The sequence below is a fragment of the Rhipicephalus microplus genome, chromosome 7 (assembly GCF_043290135.1).
Source record: "Rhipicephalus microplus isolate Deutch F79 chromosome 7, USDA_Rmic, whole genome shotgun sequence".
NCBI classification, from domain to species: domain Eukaryota; kingdom Metazoa; phylum Arthropoda; class Arachnida; order Ixodida; family Ixodidae; genus Rhipicephalus; species Rhipicephalus microplus.
Genome location: NC_134706.1, coordinates 77228494 through 77253298, shown reverse-complemented (window position 1 = coordinate 77253298; position 24805 = coordinate 77228494). Strand labels below are relative to the sequence as shown.

The 24805-nt window shown below is 49.6% G+C and overlaps 2 protein-coding genes across 4 annotated transcripts in view; both read left to right on the top strand.

Annotated features, from left to right (window-relative positions):
• The window catches only part of LOC142766986 (japanin-like-RA2), a 127711-nt gene that overhangs the window by 4771 nt on the left and 98135 nt on the right, over positions 1-24805 (top strand). Inside the window, exons 2-3 of one of the 3 annotated variants that reach the window (XM_075868200.1) lie at positions 5588-5626; positions 6944-6982. In XM_075868200.1, coding sequence (XP_075724315.1) covers positions 5588-5626; positions 6944-6982 — 78 coding nt within the window. Of the gene's footprint in view, positions 1-5587; positions 5627-6850; positions 6983-24805 lie in introns of all 3 variants that reach the window. The other 2 variants (XM_075868201.1, XM_075868202.1) reach the window with 2 other exon arrangements.
• LOC142766985 (uncharacterized) lies at positions 20932-22481 on the top strand. Its single transcript, XM_075868199.1, has 2 exons — positions 20932-21312; positions 21943-22481. Exons 1-2 carry the CDS (start codon positions 20971-20973, stop codon positions 22444-22446), a joined length of 846 nt encoding a protein of 281 aa, XP_075724314.1. The 5' UTR covers positions 20932-20970; the 3' UTR covers positions 22447-22481.

Genomic DNA, 24805 nt, shown 5'->3' with positions numbered 1-24805 from the left:
CCTCTCGTTCAGCCAGAGTACACGCGCTCTGTCGAGCGAGTGTGCCTGCTGTATGCATTAAAGAGTTTCCGCACTCCTGAAAAAAACGTGAAACATACGACATGCATTTACTTTCGCAAAGAGCGTTACCAGCACTCTCTTTCGGCTGTGAGTGCACGAGATGGATCTCGACAAAAACATCAGTGAGGAGAAGTTGTGGCACCTGAAGAGTAGAGTGAAGGAGAAAACTTTTGCAAGCCTGGTGCGTATTCCTCCGCGAGTCATGGCTGACTTCAGATCCGAGTCAACGACAATGTAAAGGACATTGCAGTGGCGTGCGCGACAGTACAACAGGAGCGTAAGCGTCTTTCCAGCTAGTATTGTGTAGGCATCTCTCAGCTAGAACACTGACGTTCTGTGGAAGTGGCAAGGGCTGTCGTGAGGATTGGGCTATAGAAAACGCAACCTACCCAAGGTTCTCCAGCGATATCTTCACTCGCGGATGTTGTGCGTCAAAAAGTGCAGCAAGCTATTCTCCAACCACAGCCCCAGGGGCTGCACGGAGTACAACCGGAAGCTCCAGCTCCGTTGCACGCACAAGCAGTGCGACAACACCTTGTACGCACAATTTTTTCTCAAGCTGTCGTTATACATTCGTCCTTTCGCCGTGGTACGCCACCACACATACAGAAAGCAAGACACCGTAAGAGGGATGTAGGGAGCACTGAAGACCAGCGGCCCCTCTGCTACCACTGTGGCGAAGCAGATCATCTTTATCGAGCATTTCATTATGGTCGAGTAGAACAGCGTGGCTTCCCAGTCGATGCACGCTGCCTTCGTAACGATGAGCACCCTTACAAGACCCAAACGTTTTTGTCTTCGCGCCATACGATTCAGGACATCAACAACAGAAATCACGATCGACAGTTCTAGTGCGCTACCAGACGCTAAGTCCTAGACCACCAGCTGTTTCCACGAGACCTCGATCACCTAGCCCACGGCTGGAGAACTAGAGCCAGCGACCTGTGGAGGCAAAGCCGCTGATACCCAGGAAACACAAGAACACGATCACTGACTCGACCAAACGACTGCATTCAGGCAACGACGCATGAGTGCAGTGATGGTGGCGTTACCTCTGAACTGTTATTCACCATCGACGACCTGGACGCTATTGCACTAATACACACTGGGGCAAAATGGATATTACAGGAACAATAGAGATTACTTGATTCGTGTGCTTTGGCAGCTTTATTGTACTTCCTGACTGTTGCCGTAAGCTGAATTTAGGAATCAACTTCTTGAGGGAAAATACCACAATCATTGACTTGCAAGAATCTAAAGTCTCTTTTTTTACCGAGAACGTTGTCGCAGTGTGTCGAACGAAGTAATCAGCCGTTTCACCTGCCTGTGTTTTGGATGAAAGAGCGACTGTGTCGCCACGTTCAGATGTGACAGTTATATTGAAAAGGGACAGTTTTGGTGGTTATTTGGGACTAGAAGATGGAAACATTGGACTGTTGTTTGCACAGGCAACACGCGTGGAAAGAGTTCTGGTAAGCTTTCGTAAACAATGTGTAAACGTCTTATTAACCAACTTCAGCAGTGGGGTGCACCATGTGGCGAAGGGAGCAAACCTGCATGAATATTTTCAAATTGTGAATGTTCGCTGTTAGTAGAGACCCCTAAGTGCCAGTGGACAGTGTCATTCGATCAATAGACATTTACCACGAGGTTTCATCTCCACGGAAAGAGCTGATTGTGAATTTGATCAAAAAAGTTGCAGAGTGTTTTTTCACTTCGCCGAAAGCCAGACGTACTTCTGTCGTAACAAAATGTTAGAGCGTTGCGTCAGCGTACAAACCAAGAATTTCCAAAAGAACGGAAATCTGTAAAGAACAAATACAAGAAATGTTCAAACACGATGTATTACAGCCATCACATTGTCCCTGGGCATCACCGGTGGTATTAGTCAAAAAGGAGGACAACACCCTGAGGTTTTGTGTTGACTAAAGAAAACTTAACCTCGTCATGAAGCGGGACGTTTATCCACGACCCAAAATTGATTACACCCTGCACAAGCCATAAATTGCTCATTTCGTTTCGCCATTGTATTTAAAAAGCGGATAATTGCAAATCGACGTGGTCCAACGAGATTGTGAGAAGACTGTGTTTGTGACAACCGACGGTCTATGCGAGTTCAAGGTACTCTATTTTGCTTGTGCTCTACTCCTGAAACCCTCCAAAGACTGATGGACACTGTTCTATTCTGCTTTCAACAGCAATTGTCCCTCGTATATTTTGGTGATGTAGTAGTTTAGTGGCAAAGCTCCTTAGGCCGTGGACCGTTTCCTATTCTACAGTAGCAGTGGTGTGTAGCACCGTCTAGCTTAGGAGTTGGCCAATAGATTGTCTTGTCTGTATAATAATATAACTAAATTTCATTAGGGGCTTTCACAGCATATTCACAAAGCAAACGATGTCGAGTAGGGTGAAGAGTCTATCGAGCCGTCCATTTGTTTATTTGTGCATGCGTGTTTCCGTTCTCCAGTCTATCCATTCGCCTGACCTTCTGTTTGTCAGTGTGTCTGATTGTTCATGCTTTCATCCAATAACATCGCACAGGAGATGAACGAATGGGACTGAAAGATATAAGAAAGAAGAGTACAGAAGTGTCGAATAAAAGGATTCGATCTGACCCCCGTGCTCACGCAAGAGCACCTGCGCGCTACGTGCAGTTGACCGATAAAACCACACAAAAATCAGGGTGTACTGTGATGTGCACTTTTTAACACGGTCAAAAGAAAAACTAAGAGCTGGTTTTTCAAACTCACGTGGTAAGTTCAATTGGCCCTGTCAGTAGCGCCACACCAGAGAGCTCATTCGAAGTTGGCTAGGTGAGCAAAGCGTTTGCACAGAAAAGTCGCTCCGAACAGCCAGCTGGGAGGAACCTGATCATCAGGCAAATTGCCGTAACGAGTATGGCAATTTGTCTGTTACACGAGAGGGTGGCAAGAACCAGTGCGGTCTAGGAAGCAGTGGTGTCGTTGTCGAATGCTCGGAAAGGACGGTAGAGGCCTGTGGAATTGAGGAGGTTGTCGGTGTCTACGTTGAGCTCTTGGGGACGACGACACAGGCCCGTGGAATCGAGGAGGCACCCGGTGTATGTGTGCCCGTCGAGCGTGTGTTGATGACGGCAGAGGTAGGCTGACTCATGGAAGAAGGCGATGCCGTCGTCGTGCTCGTGCAGAGAATAGGCACACTTAATCTATGGGCACGCTCAAGGGACACCGTTCATCTCGTGAGCAAGTGGCAGTTGGGTGCCTGTAGTACGTGCAATGGAAACACGATAGGTGCCGGGGCTGGAGTGGACGAACAGGGTGCCTTTGCTTATACAGCAGGATTTAAGGGGAAATCGTGGACCCCGCAAAAGTGAGGATGACACAGTTGCCGCTACGAACGCTGATTACAAGTCGCTCTGTTGAGGCAATGTTGTCGGCTAGGTCCTCGAAGGAGTTGGACGGGTCCACCCTGTAGATCATTCCGAGTCAGATGTTCAAATTCAGCTGATTTGGCCAAACCTGTACATCGCAGATCATCCCGATCAGAAGCCGCGTGGTTAGATCGGCGGCGGGTTGCGTATCAATCGCAACCAGTTTGCCTTTGAAATTCACCCGTACAGGTTGGGTGGCCTGAATACCAAGGGGAAAGCGGTGATCAGGTCCCTCGACAGAGTTACGAAGTTGACCTTCTCGACAGGTCGACAGGTGATGGGGGCCAACTGGTCACTCGGAATCGAATCTACAACGACTTAGAGATCTTGGTGGCTCGGATGATGGTGCGAAGAAGTGCTTGGAGGCACGCACGCAATTGGGGAGGGAACCATTTACTTGGCTGCCACTGCGGTTCAAAGAGAAGATGAGAAGTGTTCTTTACTCTAGCACTGTTGGTGAAGTGGGTGTTCCTTGCAGAAAGCCACGGCTGTGGCTGGAGAGGAGAAAAATCCGGTTTTCACCTTATATTCGCTCGGAGCCAGGATGAAGTTGGCAGTGTCATGGCAGCTGTGTCCCTGCGGCCGAGGTTAGTATTTGAAGCGCCCAGACTTCCATGGTTCCTGCTTCTGCTACTGTGTGGGCACCAATGGTGATGCCGAGGATGCCTGAGCGGCTTTCTGTTGGTTCACCTTCGTGCGGCGGCTTCTCTGTTGGGACATCTGTATCCATGAAAAAGACTGCGCGTGAATGAGCGCAGAGCTACCATGAAAAAAGCACGGAAGCACAAAGAAAACTAGCGTCCTATTGAGTTCAAAACACTCTCGGCTGTCACTTAAGCCTCTTGGTTCCCCATTATGTCACAGTAAGCAAGAATCAACCGGAATGCTCCGTCATATTCATGCTTTGATCGCAATGCCGATAAATAATTTTTATGTATAAAATATGACGTGGACATTGTCTGACAAATTCATCGATGGTTTGAAGAATAAGTTTAGGCAGTCTATTGACGGTGTACAGCTATACTTATAAAGAAGTACTCCTCACGCCTTCGAAGAATAAAGTTGTTATTCACTCACTCACCCTAAGAGGGTTAACTGGTCTGCCGAGAACTACAGTGAACCTTACGTGCCACATCATATACTCAGAAAATTATTAAAAAAGATGGTGCAAGACTCACCACCTCTGCTACGAGTGGCGCTGGCTTACGCCCCCAGGGATTGACCACACCAAGACACCCAAGGAGAGTAAAAAAGACTAGAACTGTGCTTCATCTCACCTGAAATGGAGGAGCATTGAACATGTAACTCGACTGCTGAGAACTGAGATCCCGTTTATAAAGGGGTTATAATTTATCCGCTTGAATTGCTTTCACTTGACTTCACAATGTTTACTCTGCCTGTAAGAAGCCAGAGATAATATGCCCTGGGCTTTACTTCGCCTATATAACTGTCGATCTTTTTACACAAACATGTCAGCCTCATGACTTCAAGGGGCCCAGAAACGCTCTTTCAAGTAACCACAGAATGACTTCACTGGAAAAGCTTAACGCCTCACGAATTAAACACCGCAAAAATTTTAAGAATCTGTCCAGTGCGAGTAGTTACAGAAGTTTGTCGCATGCTGCGATTGCATTCTCTCTTCTTTCGTCCAGATGAAAGCGCTGGAAGCTAATCAGGGAGGAATGGCAGGGCCACAGAAAAACGTCACATGCGCCTCGTGGGCTCGAGCACTTTTTTTTCTTTGAATGCGCCGCTTTTTTGGTGTGATCGCGTGCACACGCGTGGACAAGTTGCGGCCTCCCATGGCGGCAAGTTCAAATAAGTCAATGGGTGATAGATGGGTAATTCACGTGTGATTCTTGGCCATATTCCGCCATTTGTCGATAGAAAAGAAAGCAATTTTCAGCTGACTTTGATGATTAATTTTTTGAGAAGTCCAGGCCACGTGCTGTGCTCTAAAATTTGGCTCGCGTGTTGTCAGGAGCCTCTACTACCGATCGGCAGTGTTTTCTGACCACGTTCAAAAAGTGTTGCAGGGCCCTTTAAACAAACACAAATATTAAATTAAAACCAGCTCGTTTATGGTCGCAATATTGACTGTGACGTGTATAATTACAGCTTCTGAAGAGACTGCCTTGAACTCCTACTTTTGCTCAGGTGAGCTTACCATCAGTGTTCTAAGCACTTACAAGTAGCAGAAACCTATTCTTTACAGGGTAGTGTGGATAGAGAACGCTACACAAAAGTGTGTTTTTTTCAGCAGTAGATGTGCTTCAGATTTATGTTCGCTTAGCCTGGTCCACAAAATACGTGACTGACTCCTGCGTCGTAGCGCTTGCTATAACATGAAAGTGAAATGTGTCATCAGAAGGGTGGCTGAGCGCTCATTGTACACTGGGACACTGTGTTGCCAAACCACAAGAATAAATTTGCTAGAAGAATAACTATATGGTGGAGCAGTGGGGCGGAGGAAGCCTTTCTAAATCATGAATGATAGATTGCTACTATCCCTCAAGAGGAAGGTAGATAAAAGCTCCATTTTACCGGTACTTACTCATGGAGCCAAAACCGGATAGATTACAAGAAAGGTTAAGCTTAATATGATTACGAAACAGTGAGCAATGAAAGGAGAAATCGTAGGTGTAATTTTAAGAAACAAGAAGAAAGCAGACTGCATCATGGAAGAAATGCGTGTTAATGAAATCATCGTAGAAATGAACAAGCAGAAATTGTCATGGGCCGGGCACGTAGTGCGAAGGCAAGATAACCGATGGGGTACATAACAGCGCAAACGTCGAGAAACTTGCATAATCACCCGCTTAAAGAAGCCATGAGTAAATGCGAAGCTGGGGAAGCGCTAAGACTTACACTGGTGACAACGTTCACGCTCGTGCTCATCAAGAGAAAGCAAGTTAAGGCACCCATGACTGAATTCCAAATGCGCGATCCAGTCAGTGTACGGTTGTGCAGCGCAAGTACTCTGTATTTTATAAGCTGACTCTGCCTACCCGAGTCTCGCTCCCTGCTCAGCCTTGCCAATAGGGGGAGACGGGAGCGACATTATGCGGGAGTCTTTCTCGGGCGGCACGAGACGCGAACATGCGGAAAAAGACGTGAGACGCGAGCATGCCCAGGGGGGGGGGGGGGGTTATGGAGGGACAGTGTTTTTCTGCATATTGGCCTTTATCCTCGCTGAAATAGAGCAGCATAAACGCGTAATTAGAAGGCTGTGATTGGGGTCTCGTTGATGGATTGGCTACTCTTTATCCCCTTGAACTGCTTTCACTTCACTTGACTATTTTTACTTCGAAGTTACGAAGTGAGAACTATTATGCCCTGTGCTTGCCTTCGCCTAATTTTCTGTCAATTTTCTTCCACCAGCTATCAAGGCTTATGGCTCAGACAAACGCTAACATCAAAATATAACCTGCCCATTCATTATCGCAGTATTTACTATGGTGCGTATTATTACAGATCCCAAAGGAACGCCCTTGAAGTCCAACTTCTGCCCAGGTGAGTTTTCCATCGATAATCTATCCACTCACAAGTAGCTAAAGCCAGCCTCTTCGGAGTAGTTTGGTGGGAGGGTGCTACACAAAAGTGTGTCTTTTTTAAAAGTGAGTGTACTTACCGTTAATAAAGTACGTGACTTACTCTAGCCTCGTATGGCTTGCTATAATACGAAAGTGAAATGTCTGATCAGAGCGGTGGTTGAGCGCTAATTGTACATTCACACCTCGCGTCGCCTAACCACAACATAGGTAACTAGAAGAATAAGAACTGGGTTGATCACATTCCACAAGAATTGCCAAGTCATGAATGGTAGATTGCCACTATCCCTCAAGAAAAGGCTGATAACAGCTGCATCTTACCGATACTTACCTGTGAAGCACAGACCTTGAAGGTTACGAGGAGAGTTTCACTTATATTAAGGACGAAGCAGCGAGTAATGAAATGGAAAATGATGGGTGTAACCATAAAGATCAAGAAGAAAGCAGAGTGCATCAGAGAACAAACGGGTGTTACGGACATCACAGTTCATATGAAGATGTTGAAATGGTCCCGCGCAGGCCAGGTCGCGCAAAGGTAAGATAACCGACGGGGTACATAAGAGTACAAACGTTGTAAAGCTTGGGCCATCTCCCGCTAAAAAGAAACATGTGTAGATGCGAAGCAGTGGTTGTTAACACTTACACTGGCGGCAACGTTGGCGGCAACGTTGGCGGCAACGTTGATCAAGCAAAAGTAAGGTTCAGACGCCCTTCACTGAATTCCGAACACGCGATTCAGTGGGTATAAATTTGCGGGGGCCAGTGAATGGTTTTGTAGCACGAGCAGTCAATTTTTCGGGTCAAACTCTTTATACCTTGGGTCGTGCATCCGCATTTTATGTAGTAGTAGTGGTGGCGGTGGTGGTGGTAGTAGTAGTAGAAGTTGGCAGGCACCTCTCCTTTAGATCTTGGAATGTCCGCTGGATGGCGGTTCTCGTATATGATAAATATATGATGAAAAGTTGTGAGATGGTGGTACTTGGAGTGTTTTCTACATGAACGAACGGAGTGTTCACACCGACGCACGTGTGGACGGTGTTGCGAAGCGCACCACCGACGACGTTACGAAGGGCGCTACGAATCTCACAGCTGCAACCACTGTTTCGAAATACAGCGACGCCAACACGGTCCCGAAGGCGCCACTGCTTCGAATTCCACCGGGAAGGTCACCAGCCGTTTGGTAGCGTAGGTTTCTCAGCTCGCGACTGCTTCTGCGCAGAGCTGATAGACGAGCGGACGAGACGACGGGGAGTTAAACAAGATTTATGTACAGCATATATACAGAGGCGTTACAAATTCGGCACTGGGGCCGACAGAGACTCGAAGAGCCGAGCTCTCCTCTCTAACACACAGGTCTGCTCTCAAATGGGTCTGCTAACACATAGCTCAACTCTGTATCACATAGCTCTCTTCTCTGACACACAGCTCAACTCTCTATCACATAGCCCACACAGCTCAACTGCGACACACATGTCTGCTCTCACATAGGACAGCAGCGACACACATGTTGGCTCTCCAATAGGACTGCTGCTCGCGACGCGCCGCAGGGATTCTTTTATATGCACCGGGTCCAACCCAAATGTCCAACCAGAAGCGCCGCTGAACGTGAGGCCAGAATCCTCCAATGAAGTCACCGCTGGGCCGCGTCATTCTTTCTCAACGAATCTGGAGAGGCTGCGCTGCAGGTGGCTGCACCCAAGGACGAGTGACGTCGCTAGGCATTGCGTCAGCCGCCAGACAGGAAGGCGGCGGTTGTTTACTCGACGGGCTCGCTTGCTGAGATGACTCACTGCCCGTGCGTGCCAGAAAGGTGCCGTCGCGTGTTTACGCCGTTGAGTTGTTCGCTTCAGGCGGGCTCGTGGGCTGGCCTTGACACAGATTGCCTTTTTCAGAGGCATGGCCGTTCGCTGTGGACTCGCAGGCTTAACAACGGACAGACTGACAGCGATCGAAAGGACAGACGGGTGGACGGACAGACAGACGACGCACGCATGGACGGACAACAGGCAGACATACACACGCACGGATGGACAGACAGACAGAAGTGCAGACTGTAGATGAACAGACAGACACACATACACACGCGTAGATGGACGGACGGGCAAACAGACAGAGAGACGGTGGGAAGATGGTCGTATAGACAGACAGACAGACAGACGGACAGACAGACAGACAGACAGACGCTTGATTTACGGACGAACGGATGGACAGATTGACCGTCCGTGCTCCTCTGTCCATCGATCCGTGCCACGGTCTGTCTGTCTGTCTGTCTGTCGGTCTGTCTGTCTGTCTGTCTGTCTGTCAGTCTGTCTGTCTGTCTGTCTGTCTGTCTGTCTGTCTGTCTGTCTGTCTGTATATCAGTGCCTGCCTACTTCATTCAGTCAGTCCATCCATCCATCCATGCGTTCATGCATATGTCCGTCCATGTGTACATCTTCCCATCCGTTCGTGCGCCCTTTCGTTCGTACGTTCATGCGCCCGTCCGTGCGTGCGTTGGTTCGTCCGTCCTTGTGAGACAAACAGACAGACAGACAGACAGACAGATAGCCAGCCAGCCAGCCAGCCAGACAGACAGACAGACAGACAGACAGACAGACAGACAGACAGACAGCAATATAACATGAGAACGAAACCACCGCAAGAACCGCAAGACCACAAATTGTAAATCAAAACATTCATGACATACATATCAAGATTTTTTGTTTATGACTAGTCAGTAATACTCGCCATATAGCCACGTGATGATATATAGCCACGTGATGTCATACCATTTTCGGTATCAATGCCAATATTGAAACAGCCAGGAGAGCTAAAATACAGTCGCAGATAGATAGATAGGTAGATTAGATAGATAGACAGATAGATAGATAGGTAGATAAATCGATAAATAGATAGATAGATAGATAGATAGATAGATTCGCTTAAAACCGCCGAAGTTCACTAAGAAATGCCTTCCTTTAAAAGTAGGAAGGAGCAAAACGCTGGGCGCTATGAACGGTTAGCGACCGACCCTTCATTCCCTTGCGACTTCTTTTCTAGGGTCTATCTTTTTCGAAATTTCCGCTCCTCTGTACTCTATTGATGTTAACCAACTCTTCCAACAAATATTTTTCAGGCAAGATAACTGCTTGTCATTGAGGTTAACAGACTAAATTTGAAAGGAAGGCAAGCGGGTGAAGGAAAAAAAATAAAGTTAGGGGAGAGGGGCAGATGAGATTAGACAGTCTTGGGGTATAGACGTTAGACCTTGCCCAGGTGGCATGCAGTGCGAAAAACGCCGCCATAAGCGCCCCCGTCGATGCACTGGTCATAAATGGTTGTGCGAAGTGAGCCGTCGCAAGCAAACGTGCATAGGCCCTCCAGTTTTGTTAGCCTTCACGTGCTGTTTCCTGAAATTCAAGAACCTGGCAAGCTTCTTACGGGAATCCAACCTCGCTTCAGGAAAGTAGGAGGCTCAGCAAAGCGAAATGTGGGCACAATGCAAAGGTTGTTTCATTTGTTTCGTCCTGCCGTAACTGGCACTATAAGGGGAAGCGAGCATCGCATGACATTGAGGCACAGGCAAGCACTACGACGTTCGTTATGTAACGCCTAAATACGTTTTACGTGTGCATACACATGATGCCAAGGCGATGAAGTGCTTACACGAGCAAACTATTTTACGATAAGTGGTACGAAGTTCACTTCATTTGGCACAAGTATCCCTGGCGATTTTCGACATTGCAGTTGCATTCTTCACCGATGTCTAGATTCCTCTGCATTGAGCTGTTTTATTACGCATGATAGAATGTTCTGTTCACGCTTGTCCTCCTGTTATTATACGCTTCAAACAAATATGCATGCATGTCCACTTTGTAGTGACACGTATCAAGAAAGAGTACGGCCACTAGCATGGGTCCGGTCTTAGCGAGCCGCAGAGCACGCGTTAACTATCGCCATGGCGAGAACACTGTACTGCTCAAAGTCGCGACACTTTATTGTCTGTGGCAACACTAAAACGCAGTATAGCCCGTTGCAAAGGCGCGGCAGGAAAGCAAATGGGCTTAACCACGCCATGGGCATAAAAGTACTACACAGGGTGCCAAGAGCACGTCTCCGCGGTAAAGGTGATCCACGGAGACACCGGGACCAAGGCCCGGTTGCTTGATCGAGGGCAAAGGTGCTCACGTTGGCTTCGGAGGGAGACGGGTCGTCCTAGCTAGGCCACGCACTAGGACACCGTACCACCCTTCCGCCGAGCGTCCGGAAAGGGGGCGACATAAGGTAAGCATTCGCCGCAGGTATAAGGTGCTCTTGGCGAAGTCCGAACGGGCTCCACAGGGAGCTGACGGACGGAAAACAAAAGCGTGCTTACCCCCATGTCGTCCCAGGACAGGCCCCTCTCTACTGCCTACGCGCGCGCGCAGAGCCTCTTGGGAGACTTCGCGCGTGGCGCCATGGTCAACATCCGCTACCGGGTGAGGGGGTTCCACGTCACTCCGCTCTCTCAGCGTGGTAGACAGCGGAGGAGGGGAGAGATGTCGGGACATGAGAACGGAGAAAGAGGCGGCAAAGTACGCGGAAAGGCAGCAGGCCGGCCTCAATTTCTACATCCCCTCTCCTAAATTTGCCCTTTACCGGTCAGCAAAGGCAGCCGGATGTCACCCATGGAGTTAAAATGACACTTTTATGAGCGACAACTAACCTCAGTCCAGCCCTGTAACTGCTGCTAAAAATGATGACAAAGGAGAAAAAACATTAGGAACAAAATAAACACATTACACTATAAAAATAATTGCGGAAGGAAGCACAGGATTGTAGTAGTAGTGTTCGCGGTGCTGAAGCGGGATAACGTCCACTGCGCGGAGGGGCGGAGGAGCGTGACAATGTCCGCTAGTTGCGATGCCTGCGTGCGATGTCAGAGGCACGGAAGGGGGCTATCCGATGGCTCATTGCTGCTCTTGATTATCCGCGAGTCCGACGAACGCTGCTTTGGTTGTGGTTTCGAGGACCTCCATTTCTGGCTCGATGATGGAGCTGGGACGTTGCGGGAAGCCGGGCCTCTCTGGTGATCAGGGAGGCCGAACCAGAAGTGGCTGCGAGGCACCCTGGCGTTTGCCGGCAGCATATAGCTGCTTTCAGCTGGCGTCACGCAGGAGCCATGGTAGAAAAGGCAGCAAAGCTTCATCCGCGATGACCGAAAGCAAAGCACAGCGTCTGTAGGTCAGTGCCCCGAGCACCTGTAGGCTGTATTGTCCACGTCGATGGGGGCAAGCCATGACGCACTCTTCACGAGCACGCACTGAAGCGTCACACACACACACACACACACACACACACACACACACACACACACACACACTGCCGACGGCTTCGCGAGAAAAAGGCGAGAGCGTGCTTCGTCTCTCTCTCTCGACGCATAAGCACCGACACTCAAGTTCACAACTCATATCGGGGTAGACGAAATGAACACGGCAAAAAGTAAAACAGAGCAAAATGACAATATCTGGCCACAACAAACTAAAATCATAAAATATGAAAAGGCCGTAAAGAAGCTAACCTATACTGAGGCTAGACAGTAAATTGAGGGCCTTCGGCTGCGCAGAAGTCTACCGTCCAGTGCGAAATCACAAACGCGACCACATCTTCAGATTATATCGGTGCGGGGCGCGAATGTGGTCTGCCGCTCCGGGTGTGCCCGTTGCTTGCGCCAAGAGCCGCAGGGTGATGGCGCGAGCTCGTCAGACCTTGACAAAGGGCTTCAGGTCTGCGACGTGGGCACGGCTGAGTTTTCCCAAAGGTGATCTGTCAGCTAGTACGCGCCACGGACGCCCACTGATAATTGGTTCATTAGACCGGGCGGCTTTCCAACCCTTGGTTTGCCGTTTGTCGGACGTGGCAGGCACGAAATAGCGATTAAAGTCCCGCTTCGGTTTTGCAAAACTTTCGAGCTACTCAGGTGACCAGCCATGGGTTCGTCGTAAGAAGATCGCAACAGTGCGACTCTCAGACTTTTGGGCATAACCACTTTAAACGGGTCGATATACTCGTCATCAGTGGCTATATACTTCAGCAGGAGCCCGTTATGGTTCAGCAAAATGAATCTACCGGGGACTCAGTGACACACGCTGTTTCAGCCCCCTAATCACGCCCGCCGCAGAACAAGCAACGTAACAGCGCTCCGCGCCTCTTCAAGACGGTTTATCGGCACCCGCTGCAGAGCAAGCAGCGTATACGGCACTCCTTCCCTCCGAGACTCGAAACGGATCACTTTGCTGAGCCTTCAGTAGCTCTTCGCTGCCGAAAGCGATTCCCATTCTCCCAAATGGTGGAGTCTGGCATCGTGCCCACTCAAGACCGCAGCAACCCCTGCGTGCATGGCGTCACGGGTTCGCTCTCGGCATGGTGGCCTTCGAAAGTTCCCCGCTCGGCCGCCAAGCAGTGCTCCACTTACCCGGATAGCAGCCAAGGTCATCCTCATGAGGATTCCCTCTTTTCGCCGCAGTTTCGCCCCTGACACTTGCATGTGCTGTGGCACCGCGAGCGGCTGTCGCACTGAAATCCAGGTTCTCGGCAAACAGGGGGCATGAGATAGCGCGTCAGCTACCACGAAAGTTGTGTATTCACCACAAAAGGGGATCACGACACGGACGAGCGCCGAAGAGTGCCCGGCGATAGAGGCGGTGGCCTCTTTGTGCAACGCGGCATGCAACGACCCCGAATCGCGCAAGCGAACTGGCTCGCTAAGAGCTGTCAAAAGCTTAGAGCTTTTAATACCGCGTTGGGCGCCAGTGTAGTGACATGTATCCCGAAGGAGTACGGCCAATAGCATGGGTCCCGTCTTAGCGAGCCGTAGGGCACGCGTCAACCGTCGCCATGGCGAGAACACGATACTGCTTAAAGTCGCAACACGTTATTTTTTATGGCAACACCAAAACACAGTACAGCCCGTTGCAAAGGCGCGGTGGCAAAGCAAATGGACTTAGCCACGCCACAGGCATAAAAGTACTACACAGGGTGCCACGAGGACGTCTCCGTGGTAAAGGTGATCCACGGAGACACTGGGACCAAGGCCCGGTTGCTCGAGCGAGGGCAAAGGCGCTCGCGTTGGCTTCGGAGAGAGACGAGTTGGCGTAGGTAGGCGACGCACTAGGACACCGTACCACCCTTCGGCCTAGCGTTCGGAAGGGGGGGGGTGACATAATGTAAGCGTTCGCCGCGGGTACAAGGCGCTGTTGGCGAAGTCCGAACGAGCCCCACAGGGAGCTGACGGACGGAAAAGAAAAGCGTGCTTACCCCCACGTCATCCCTGGAGAGTCCTCTCTCTCTCCCCCCAACGCGCGTGTGGAAAGCCTCTCGAGAGACCCCGCGCGTGGTGCCATAGTCAATATCCGCTACCGGGTGAGGTGGTTAAGCATCGCTCCGCTCTCTCAGCACGGCAGACAGCGAAGGAGGGGAGACATGTCGGGACATGACAAAGGAAAAAGAGGCGGCAAAGCCCGCGCCAAGGCAGCGGGCTAGCCTCAATTCCCACAACTTTCTCGGTGCACGACGGTATGCAAAACCGAGGCCTCCGAGATAGCTCCAGCAATCGCCGAGACCAACGGCAAGGAAAAAAAAAACTTATTGTGGTCATGATAACTTAGCGATTTACCTGTATGACGTGCATGTTCCATTTCATAGATAAAGTCAGAACCTGGAGCCTCAAAAGCCCTGAGGCGTATTACTGTGGAGCTTCCGGATATCGGCAGTCGCGGCATGTGCTATGTATATCGTTCGGGTCACTTGTCTACTGCTGCACGGTGCGCAACTTGGGTGTGGCTTTGTTAAGCTTTATAATCAGAGTTACTAAGGTCTCCTTATATCAAAGCTAATCACAACAATAAGAGGAGACCTACTTATTAGGGGTGAAGCTCCTTATAGTGGCACCCGTTCGTCCCTCGTAGTGGTGGTCGTAGTCGTAGTGTGTAACCAGTCTTACGTTTTGACCTGCAAGGTGGTGCCAGTTGGCGATTTCTCCTGTGCGTTGTTGAACAACGAAAAATTTGTAGCGTACGCGCTAACTAAAAGCCGAATTCTTCTGTCTCTTATTCCCTGTCAGCAGCCATTGGCATGTACATTGAGCACTATCTGACAGGAAAGGGTTGCTACGTTATACTCGCTGGGTGTAACGTCTTTGGTTTTAGAAAGGTTTAACGAGCGTTGAGCAGCAGTGCCATGAATACAGTGAAGTAGTATATGCCATGAACTCAAGGTGGTTAAAGGTGGGAAGTTGGTACGAAGCGCAAGCCGTAAAAAAGTAAAAGCCAAATTTTCATGTCTTTCATTCCCCATTGGCAGCCATTGGCATGTACATTGAGCACTATCTGACAAGAAAAGGTTGCTACGTTATACTCGCTGGGCGTAACCTTCTTGGGTTTAGAAAGGTTTAGCGAGCGTTTGGCCGCAGTGCCATGAATACAGTGAACTAGTATAAGTATAGCATGAAGCCGAGGTGGCTAACGGTGGCAAGAAGACACGAAGCGCAAGCCATAAGATATTGTGCGTGTGCCACCTCTCGCTTAGTCCTTGGAATGTTCGCTGGATGGCTGTGCTTCTATATCGGGAATATATGATGAAACGATGCGAGATGGTGGTACTTGCAGTGTTGATTAGATGGACGAACAGACACACAGACAGATGCATGGACAGACTCGCTGGTGGCTGCGCCGACGGATGGATGCATGGACGGACGCAGGGGCGGATGCATGGACGAAGGTATGGACGGATGGGGGCAAGAACGAAGGGACGGACGGATGCTTCGCCCCACTCTCCATCATTGACTCCGTGGATATGCTGACATTTTTACACTGTCTCACGCGAACGGCTGTAGACAACGCGAGTGATTCGCTTACCGAACACAATTGCCCATGTCTATAGCTCTCGCCGTTCCGCTTTGCGAAAGCTTCGGAAAAGAGTAAAACGAAGTCCTTAACGTCTCGAGCTATTCACAACGCAACTGTAGCGTCGGCTCGGGTCTTTTTTTGTAGAGTGTGGAAATGTTGCGTCTGCTCTTGTTTTTGCCGTCGTTCTGGCAAGCGAACCAGCAAGCACTTCACAGCGGTTCGGTGACGCGCCTGACTGGCGGAGAAAAACTGGTAGCTCTTTTTCTAAGAATTCAATGCTCAATTACCCCTAATATTTAGCACAATCGTTGTTTTTTCATTACAGTTGCACCTGGTTGCCGAGCAATTTGTGCAAGGGAGTCGGGCTTCGCGCTACTCAAAACTGCGTTGACAGGTGGCGCTGCGTGTTCGCAAATCTTCAGAGTTGGTCGTCTATAAAGTGGCAGCAGCAACCACAGGACCTAGTTTACTGGAGGAACATAGGAGAGGTATTTTTCTTGCAGTGGGCGTAGTCAGGCTGATGATGATGCTAATGAGGTTGTTGATGTTGATGATGATGATGATTGATATATCAGGACTTGCACAAGTTCTATCAGTGTTTGGCAGCTTTGACAATATATGACACGGCTTCACCCATGTTGACGCGTATGTTGGCACATTTTTATCCCGGTTGAGCGTTGTGGTTGATTAGGCTGTCAACATTTTCTTGCATTCAGCATTTCGAAAAAGCTTTGCATTGATGACATGAACAAGCACATAAAATGTCAGTGTTACGCTGGAAGAACGATGCGACGAATGCGATAGCTACAACTTGGAATAGAATGCAAAGCACGACAAGTAGCACAAAACATGCAACGTACTGCTTCAGCTCATATCACGAACCGACTCTCCCAACTTAATGCCCAAATGTGCTGCCTAAACACTAAGAAGCACGCACGAAAGGAACGTACATGTATACACAAAACAAGCGCGAGCTAAAAATTGCCACAGAAGTTACTTCTTTATGATTTAGCAGCGCACTCATTCAGAAAAAAAGCGGCTGCTGCATCCAGCGAAGTCATCTTCGTGTACTTTGCAGATGCTACGAAGGTAACAATGAAGTAGTCGGCACAAAATAAACCCACATTAAGCGCAATTTCGTTTACAATCTGTGCAAATATTTCTTATTGTATTAAACCAATTTAGTGAAATACACAGAAAAAGTGCAAAAACTACAGCATATCCATGGGGTGAAGGATGAGGAGTGGGAAAGTTCCGGAGAAAATCATCGGTAAAACCCTGAATCTTCCGAGTGTAATTTGCCCAGTCGATCATGATCTCAAGGCATCGTGAGATACACTATGTGTGCATATATAGATATCAACTTTAGTTTGTCCTTAGAGATAATGGAGCGCTTGCGATGTCCCTACATTATGACGACTTTTTGGTCTGTGAAAAGAAGGGTGAGCGGTTCCTGTATAGGTTGCAGTGGAAAATTTGCAACTACTAGGCTGATGCATGTTCCGCGGATCGAGGGTGGTTTCATAAAGTGATACGGTACACATCTGAGTGCATATCTAGAAGCCACATGTTGGATAAGCCAAATATTGGTCGTGTCTGTGATATCGACGTTGAAATCATCAATGAGTACGAACGGTGCATTCTTGTACTATGTTTGTAATTTATCACATACAAGCATCATCGACTACAAGTACCACCATCTAGTTCCACATACAACTACCGCCATCGGTGACACACACCTGCTCTAGGGCGGGTATGTGCCACCTGTAGCTATGTACCTCACCGAAAACAAACCCCATGGGATGTAAAGACCCACGCCCTAAAGAGCTTCGCCCCTAAAATGCTATGCCTACGCCGAAGTCATGGCGAAGTCACATCGACCGCTAAAAGAGTGGTTCTTTAAAACCTTTTCTGAACACTTATTGGGTAACTACTACAAGCGCACTTGCTGGGTACCCACTACGACAATAATAAAAATAATTTCTGGACAGTGGGCCAACGATCGCTATGTATCCTTAGCCATTCTTCTGAAAAGTGTGGTACCACTAAATCTTGCAAAGAATTTTGTGCCAATTGTTCATGCAGTGGCTGACTGCGATGAGGAATAATAAGGAATTATGCCTGTAGTGGGTATCATACCCTAAGCACCAGCGTGGCTCAGTGGCAGAATACTGGGCTGGCACACAAGGGACCCAGGTTCGAGCCCCTCTGTGTTCTTTGTACAACGTTCGTCTCTTATTTCGTTCGAAGTGGTCACGGACAACGGTTGCCGCGGCGGCCCCATCAAAACTACACTCTAAGCCAAAAGGGTGTTGAAAGGGTGTGTGGTTCGTCCTTTTGGGGATTAATGGGGCTGCCACAATTATTAATTCCTTAAGGACTAACGGCACCAGGTCTAACAGTTAGTCTCCCCAAATCACTAACATTTAGTCCTCACATTTACACTTTGGTGAGTAACCTTTAGTCCCACATTTCACCCCAAAGAACTAACATTTATGTAACCGAGTTGGCACGGCCGCGATAGCGAGCGCAAGCTGTCGCTCCTACGTAAGCGTGACGTCACCCGCCTGGCCTACCTAAACTCGTCACTATAGGCAATAAAGCGTTGTTCGACCCATGATATCGTCTCGTACACATGGTGGCAGCGGAAAACAGCCAGCATGACGACACCGCCTACGTTGCCGACACCGCCTGCATTGCAGACAACGCTCCTGCCGCCTCCGAAGCCCCTCGACACATCGCGAGACGCTTGGCTTGGGTGGAAGACCTGGAAAAGTGAGTTTGAACTGTTTTCCACGGCAACTCAGCTGAACAAGCAACCAAAAGAAGTGCAGGCGGCGACGCTTTTAGTGACCATTGGGGAAGAGGCTAGAAAAGTGTTCGCTTCGTTCAAGTTTGAGCCAGGAGAGGACACAACCGATGTAACCCTTATAATTAAAAAAATTGAAGACTTCTACCAGCCCGCGAAGAACCTCACTTACCACGAGTTTTGCTTCGGCTCCCGAGACCAAAAAGAGGACGAAAGTTTCAATGACTGGCTTGTCGAATTGCGAACGCTAGCCCAACACTGCGATTTTGGAGACTTAGAAGAGCGCATGCTTCGTAGCCGCATCATACTCGGTATCCGGGACAAGGGACTGCAAAAGAAGTTAATTTCTGAAAACCCCTCTTACCAAAGAGTAGTCGAAATCTGTCGCATCCAAGAGCAAGGCGAGGAGCAGTTTCGACAGATACGTGGCACCACTGAAGGCGCTGAAACTGCAGCCGTAAATGTGTTGGCCAGAGTAACAAAGCCATGTAACAAATGTGGCTACAAAGTTCACCGCGGCAGCCGCTGCCCTGCAACAGGGAAAGCGTGCAAGAAATGCGGAGGATTGAATCATTTCGCCCAAGCATGCTCGCAGTCATCCTTCTTGCACAGCGAAGATGCAAAGCGCAAGGAAATACGACAGCTACATGTTGACGAAAGGTCAGATTTTTTTCTGGACGCTTTAACCGTGAACGCACTCGCTAGCGACCAGTGGACCGCGACAGTTTCCATTGAAGGCCGTCCGATGGTCTGCAAACTTGATACTGGGGCAAATTGTTGTGTGATTTCAAAGGAAGATGTTTTGTCGCTTTCGAGAAAGACTCGTGAAGCCTGCCGAGCCACGTTAACGAGTTTTTTCGGCCCCAAAACGACTGCGCAGTTTAAAGTAAAGTTGTCGCTATCCGTGAACGATAAACAGCACGATGAAACCTTCTTCGTCATTGAGCAAAACATGCCGGTGACCCTCAGCGGAGCAGCAGCAGAAAGCCTTGGCTTGATTTATCGCGTTAATAGCGTCGAGACGCAGCAACTCTACCCGGCGGCTCAGCCCTTCACCGATGTTTTCACAGGATTGGGACAGCTGAAGAATTTTGAGTTCGAAATGAAGCTCAAACCCGGCGCCGTCGGTGTTGTGCCAGCCAGAAGGGTTCCGGTCGCCATTGAAGAAAAAAGTAAAGGCCGAACTTCAACGCATGGAGGAGCACAACGTCATAACCAAGGTAACCGAACCAACAGAATGGTCAAGCTATATGGTAGCCGTAGTTAAAGGTGATAAAGTAAGAATTTGTCTCGACCCAACGGAGCTTAACAAGGTTATTCTGCGTGAACACTACCCTATGCCTTTTCTAGAAGAGGTCGCGCAACGACTAGCTGGAGCTAACTATTTTTCTACGTTGGACGAAACATCCGGGTTCTGGCAAATAAAACTTTCTGACAGCAGCTCCAGATTGTGCACAATGAGCACGCCCTACGGGCGCTATCGGTTTATCCGCATGCCTTTTGGAATTGCTTCCGCCCCGGAAATATTTCAAGCAGCCATGCACCGCCTCTTGGAGGGCCTGTCTGGAGTAGCGGTTGTAATGGACGACATATTAGTCTGGGGCACAATGAAGGAAGAACATGACAACAACTTGACCGGGGTGCTTGCACGCTGCCGTGAGCACAACCTCCGTCTGAACTCGCAGAAATGTGTCTTTTTGCAGGAGCAAGTTCGCTACTTGGGACACATTTTCACCACGCAAGAACTGAGCCTGGGACCCGATCGCGTCCAAGCCATTTTGGACATGCCAGCGCCAAGTAACAGTACGGAATTGAGTCTTCCTCGGAACGATGAATTACGTGCAGCGCTTCATTCCTCGAATGTCTGTACTCACCGCACCACTTAGAACATTGCTGCGCAAAGATATTGCCTGAATCTGGACAGAAAAAGAGCAATGCAGCTTCAATGAGCTGCGCCAAGCCTTAGTAACAGCGCCAGTGCTTGCTTACTTCGATCCGAAAAAGCCAGTCACCCTCTCTGTTGATGCCAGCCACATGGGCGTTGGCGCCGTTCTGATACAAGACGGCCGCCCTATCGCTTTCTCGTCTAGATCGCTCAGCGATGCTCAGACGCGGTACGCGCAGATTGAAAAGGAAGCTCTGGCGATTGTGCATGGCTGCGAAAAATTTCACGACTATATTTTCGGCCAATCTGAGGTCACGGTGGAAACCGACCATCGTCCGTTGGTGCCAATTTTCAGTAAACCACTTCACCAGTGCCCACTTAGACTGCAACGAATGCGACGGACATTGCAGCAATACGCCATTAATCTACTGTACAAGCCAGGAAAAGAGCTGTTTTTGGCTGATGCGCTCTCTCGTTTTCCAAGCAAGGCGTTATTGACGGAAGAAACCGAGCGCTTCAATGTTAACGTCATTGCCCTTGTTCCAGCTTCTGAGCGTCGCCTCGAGGAACTACGTGTGGCAACCGCCAAGGATCCTGCTCTGTCGAACATCCGATCCTATGCAGAGACTGACTGGCCGGAAAACAAAGAGGACGTCCCAGCATGTGCCAGGCCATTTTGGGCGTATCGAGAAGAGATGCATACACAAGATGGCCTCGTCTTTCGCAGCAACAAGGTAACCGTACCAAGCGCTAAGAGAGCTGAAATCCTTCGGCTTCTTCATCTGGCCCACTCGGGGGCGGAAAAGATGAAAATTCGGGCTAGGAGTGTCATGTTTTGGCCATCCATGTCGAGTGACATTGACCAAGTTGCAGCATCATGCAAAGTTTGCCAGGCTCACCAAAAGCAAAACACTAAGATGCCTCTACTGTCGCATGATGTCCCCAGTCTGCCATGGGAAGTGGTTGGCATGGACTTATTCCATCACGGTGGTAAAGAGTTTGCTTTAATTGTAGACTTCTACTCCTTTTATGTTGAAATAAAGGAGTTGCGATACACAACAGCCCGGCACTTGAAGGAGTGGTGCGCGAAAGTTTTCTCTGTCCACGGTTTACCAGTGAAGCTTTGCAGTGACAACGGGCCCCCTTTTAGTAGCCAAGAGTTCCGTGAATTTCTGCATGAACTAGGAGTCACCCACGTGACGTCAAGCCCTTATCACCCTCGCGCAAATGGCATGACCGAGAGGGCAGTTCAAGAAGCGAAAACGCTGCTGAAGAAGTGTTCGTATAACAGCCCGGACTTCCATTTAGCTCTGCTTGAGTTGCGCAATACTCCACGTGATGCTATTCTGATGTCACCTGTGCAGAGGCTGATGGGTCGACAGACGAGAACACTGCTCCCGGTTCCCTCCTGCCACCTGAAGCCGGCACCATTGCCCAACAGGAAGGTGCACTCCCGTCTCCAGGAGATTCGCCACAAGCAGAAGGTCTACTACAATCGAGGTGCTCGGGACCTGCGCGCCCTCTCACCGGGTCAGAGGGCCTCGTTGTACGACACGCACACACGGACGTGGTCCCAGGTCGTTGTGCTGGGATCAGCGGGAGCTCAACGCTCCGTACTGGTAAAAACAGAAGATGGCCGAGAAATGCGACGCACACGGGGACATCTCCGGGAGGTTCCAGAGCTACCATGCCCCGACACTACCACAACACCTTCCTCAGGCTTGCCAGGCTCGGGTCCCGTTCCAGAGCCGCCACTACCACGGAGAAGCACTCGGGAACGTCGCGAGCCTCGTCGGTACCCCATGCCAGAGCGACCTATATTGCCCCAAGAAAAGGAAGATGTAACCGAGTTGGCACGGCCGCGATAGCGAGCGCAAGCTGTCGCTCCTACGTAAGCGTGACGTCCCCCGCCTGGCCTACTTAAACTCGTCACTATAGGCAATAAAGCGTTGTTCGACCCATGATATCGTCTCGTACACAATTTAGTCGTCACATTTGCACCTTATAAAGCAACTGTTAATCCCCAAATTTACACTTTACCGGGCAACCGTTAATCCTGACAGTTGCACCTTGCCGGACGAATGGTTGATCCACTCAAATACTACAATCGGATGAACTTTTTGTCCTCAGTTCAAACGTTTTTTGTTTACTTTTCGCCAGGCCTAACACTTTTTTCGCCTGTTTTTTTTTTTTGTGCAGTGAGCAACAAATTTCGCAGGAAAGAAAACGCGAAAAAGTAGTTAGCCACCTATGGGTAACTGCTTTCATAGTCAAGGCAACACCGAAAGACAAAAAAAGAGACAATGAAATCTTTTATTTTTCTACATATACGCGAAGTTTCTTGATTCTTTTAAGTGAATTCATGGAGAAGTGCACAAGTCTAGTCTTGTTGCCAATTCTTGTTCACTCCTTGGGGAGCTCCTCCGACGGAAGCGATAGATGACAGGCATTGCACCCGCCAGCGCACGCAGCCTTCTGCTTGGGGTGTTCCCACGGCTGCACGTACAATAATATAGTAAAAATAATTAAACGCGTCACAGAAGATGAGGATGCACGCATATGACAAGTACGTGCACGTTAATATAAACACAAGCGTTAAAATACGACACACAAATAACTTTACCTTCATAACTTGCACAGTCCTTCTGAAGCTGCTCTGACGAAAGAGATGGATGACGGGCATCGCAGACGCCAGCGCACAGTCTTCACCACGGCGTGGGCCCACGGCTGCACAATAAGTATGTGAAATATTAAGTCACACGTGACAGAGGATGACTACAAATACACATGAGAAATACGCGCAAGGTGAAATGAAACATATGTGAGATATGACATGCTAATAATTTCACCGTGATGTCACACATCGTCAAAGACTCATTTCGATCCCCGTAGCGCAACAGTTTAGGAGCGGCGGCCGCAGTCACAACTCCTTGAACCACCGCGCCGCTAACAAGTCGGCGAATACTAAGCGAGCGACGTCGTTCAGCTCGAGCAACCGAACGCGAGACCAAACACGGCGCTGCACGCGGAGTGTCTGCCGCCAGCGAACTTCGAACAGAAAAGCGAGCGTACGCTTGGCCGCCGCCACGAACAGCGCCAAGCTAGTTTGGAACTAGCGCTTAAGAAATCGACGGTAATGCGGCCCTTTTCCACAAACTCGAGCGAGTGCAGCGCGCAAACGCGAGTCCACCGCCGCAGCCAACGGACTGCGCCGAGCTGTTTGCTACCGACTCATGGGGAAGCCACCTGTAATGGCGACCAATTTTCAGTGAGTTCCTACGCTAGCGAAAGCCCCGCTAGCCCGTCCTGGTGCACTTACAGCGCGCGACACACAACCAAGCTCTTTACGAGAACCTGCAACGGGTTTTCAACTACTTCCAACACAGCGGTGAGGTCTCAGCCCAACATCTTCAGCACGGAGCTCATTGCGGCGGCGAAGACAGGCGAGCACTCGATGAGCGAGCGATCGGGAGGCCGAAGGCAATGGCGGCCAATTTCCAGACAGCCGCAAAGCACAGGTGAACTGCAGACGCCGAAGCTGACCTTCGCGATGCATTTCGTGCGTGCGATATACAGAACGACCGAGCCCATTGCCGGCAAACGCGATCCGTATCGCACACGCGACAAGTAGAGTAGAATGAAGAATGATAACCTACTTGCCTTAGAATCCAGCGCTGTTTTCTGCCCCGATTCGGACTGAAGTATATATCCGATTGGCCTGTTCTTCTCGGACGCCATATTGGGATTCCCGACTGTTGCTGTCGTGTGTTGGTCGTGACTATCTCGAAGCCAAAGATATACAGCGCGGCGTGGTGACCTGTCGAGGCTTGCTCCAGACTTTATGGGTGCAGCGAAACGCTAAAGCAGCAGCCCACGCTCATCAAGGCGTACACACATACACCACATCATAATTCTTAGATCGTCGAATCTAGGCGGCCGTGGTCGAGCACCCCAAGCGCGACGCTACGCAACCACCGCCGGCAAAATACGGGGAAAGACTGAGCCAGCAGAGGAGGAGAAGGACATGTGTTCTGTGGAGAAGGAGGACTGGTCACCTTGGCAACGCTTTTTGCGCTGCCTGCAATGCCCGGGCGGTTCATCTCTAGTGGAGAGTAAGTGGTTTCGCGCCACACGCTGCCCTCTGTGGTTGCTCCTCAACGGTCTATCCGTTCATCGCGCGCGTCTATTGGGCTCTGTTACTCCTTTTTCGGTTAATTTTGCCTTGGA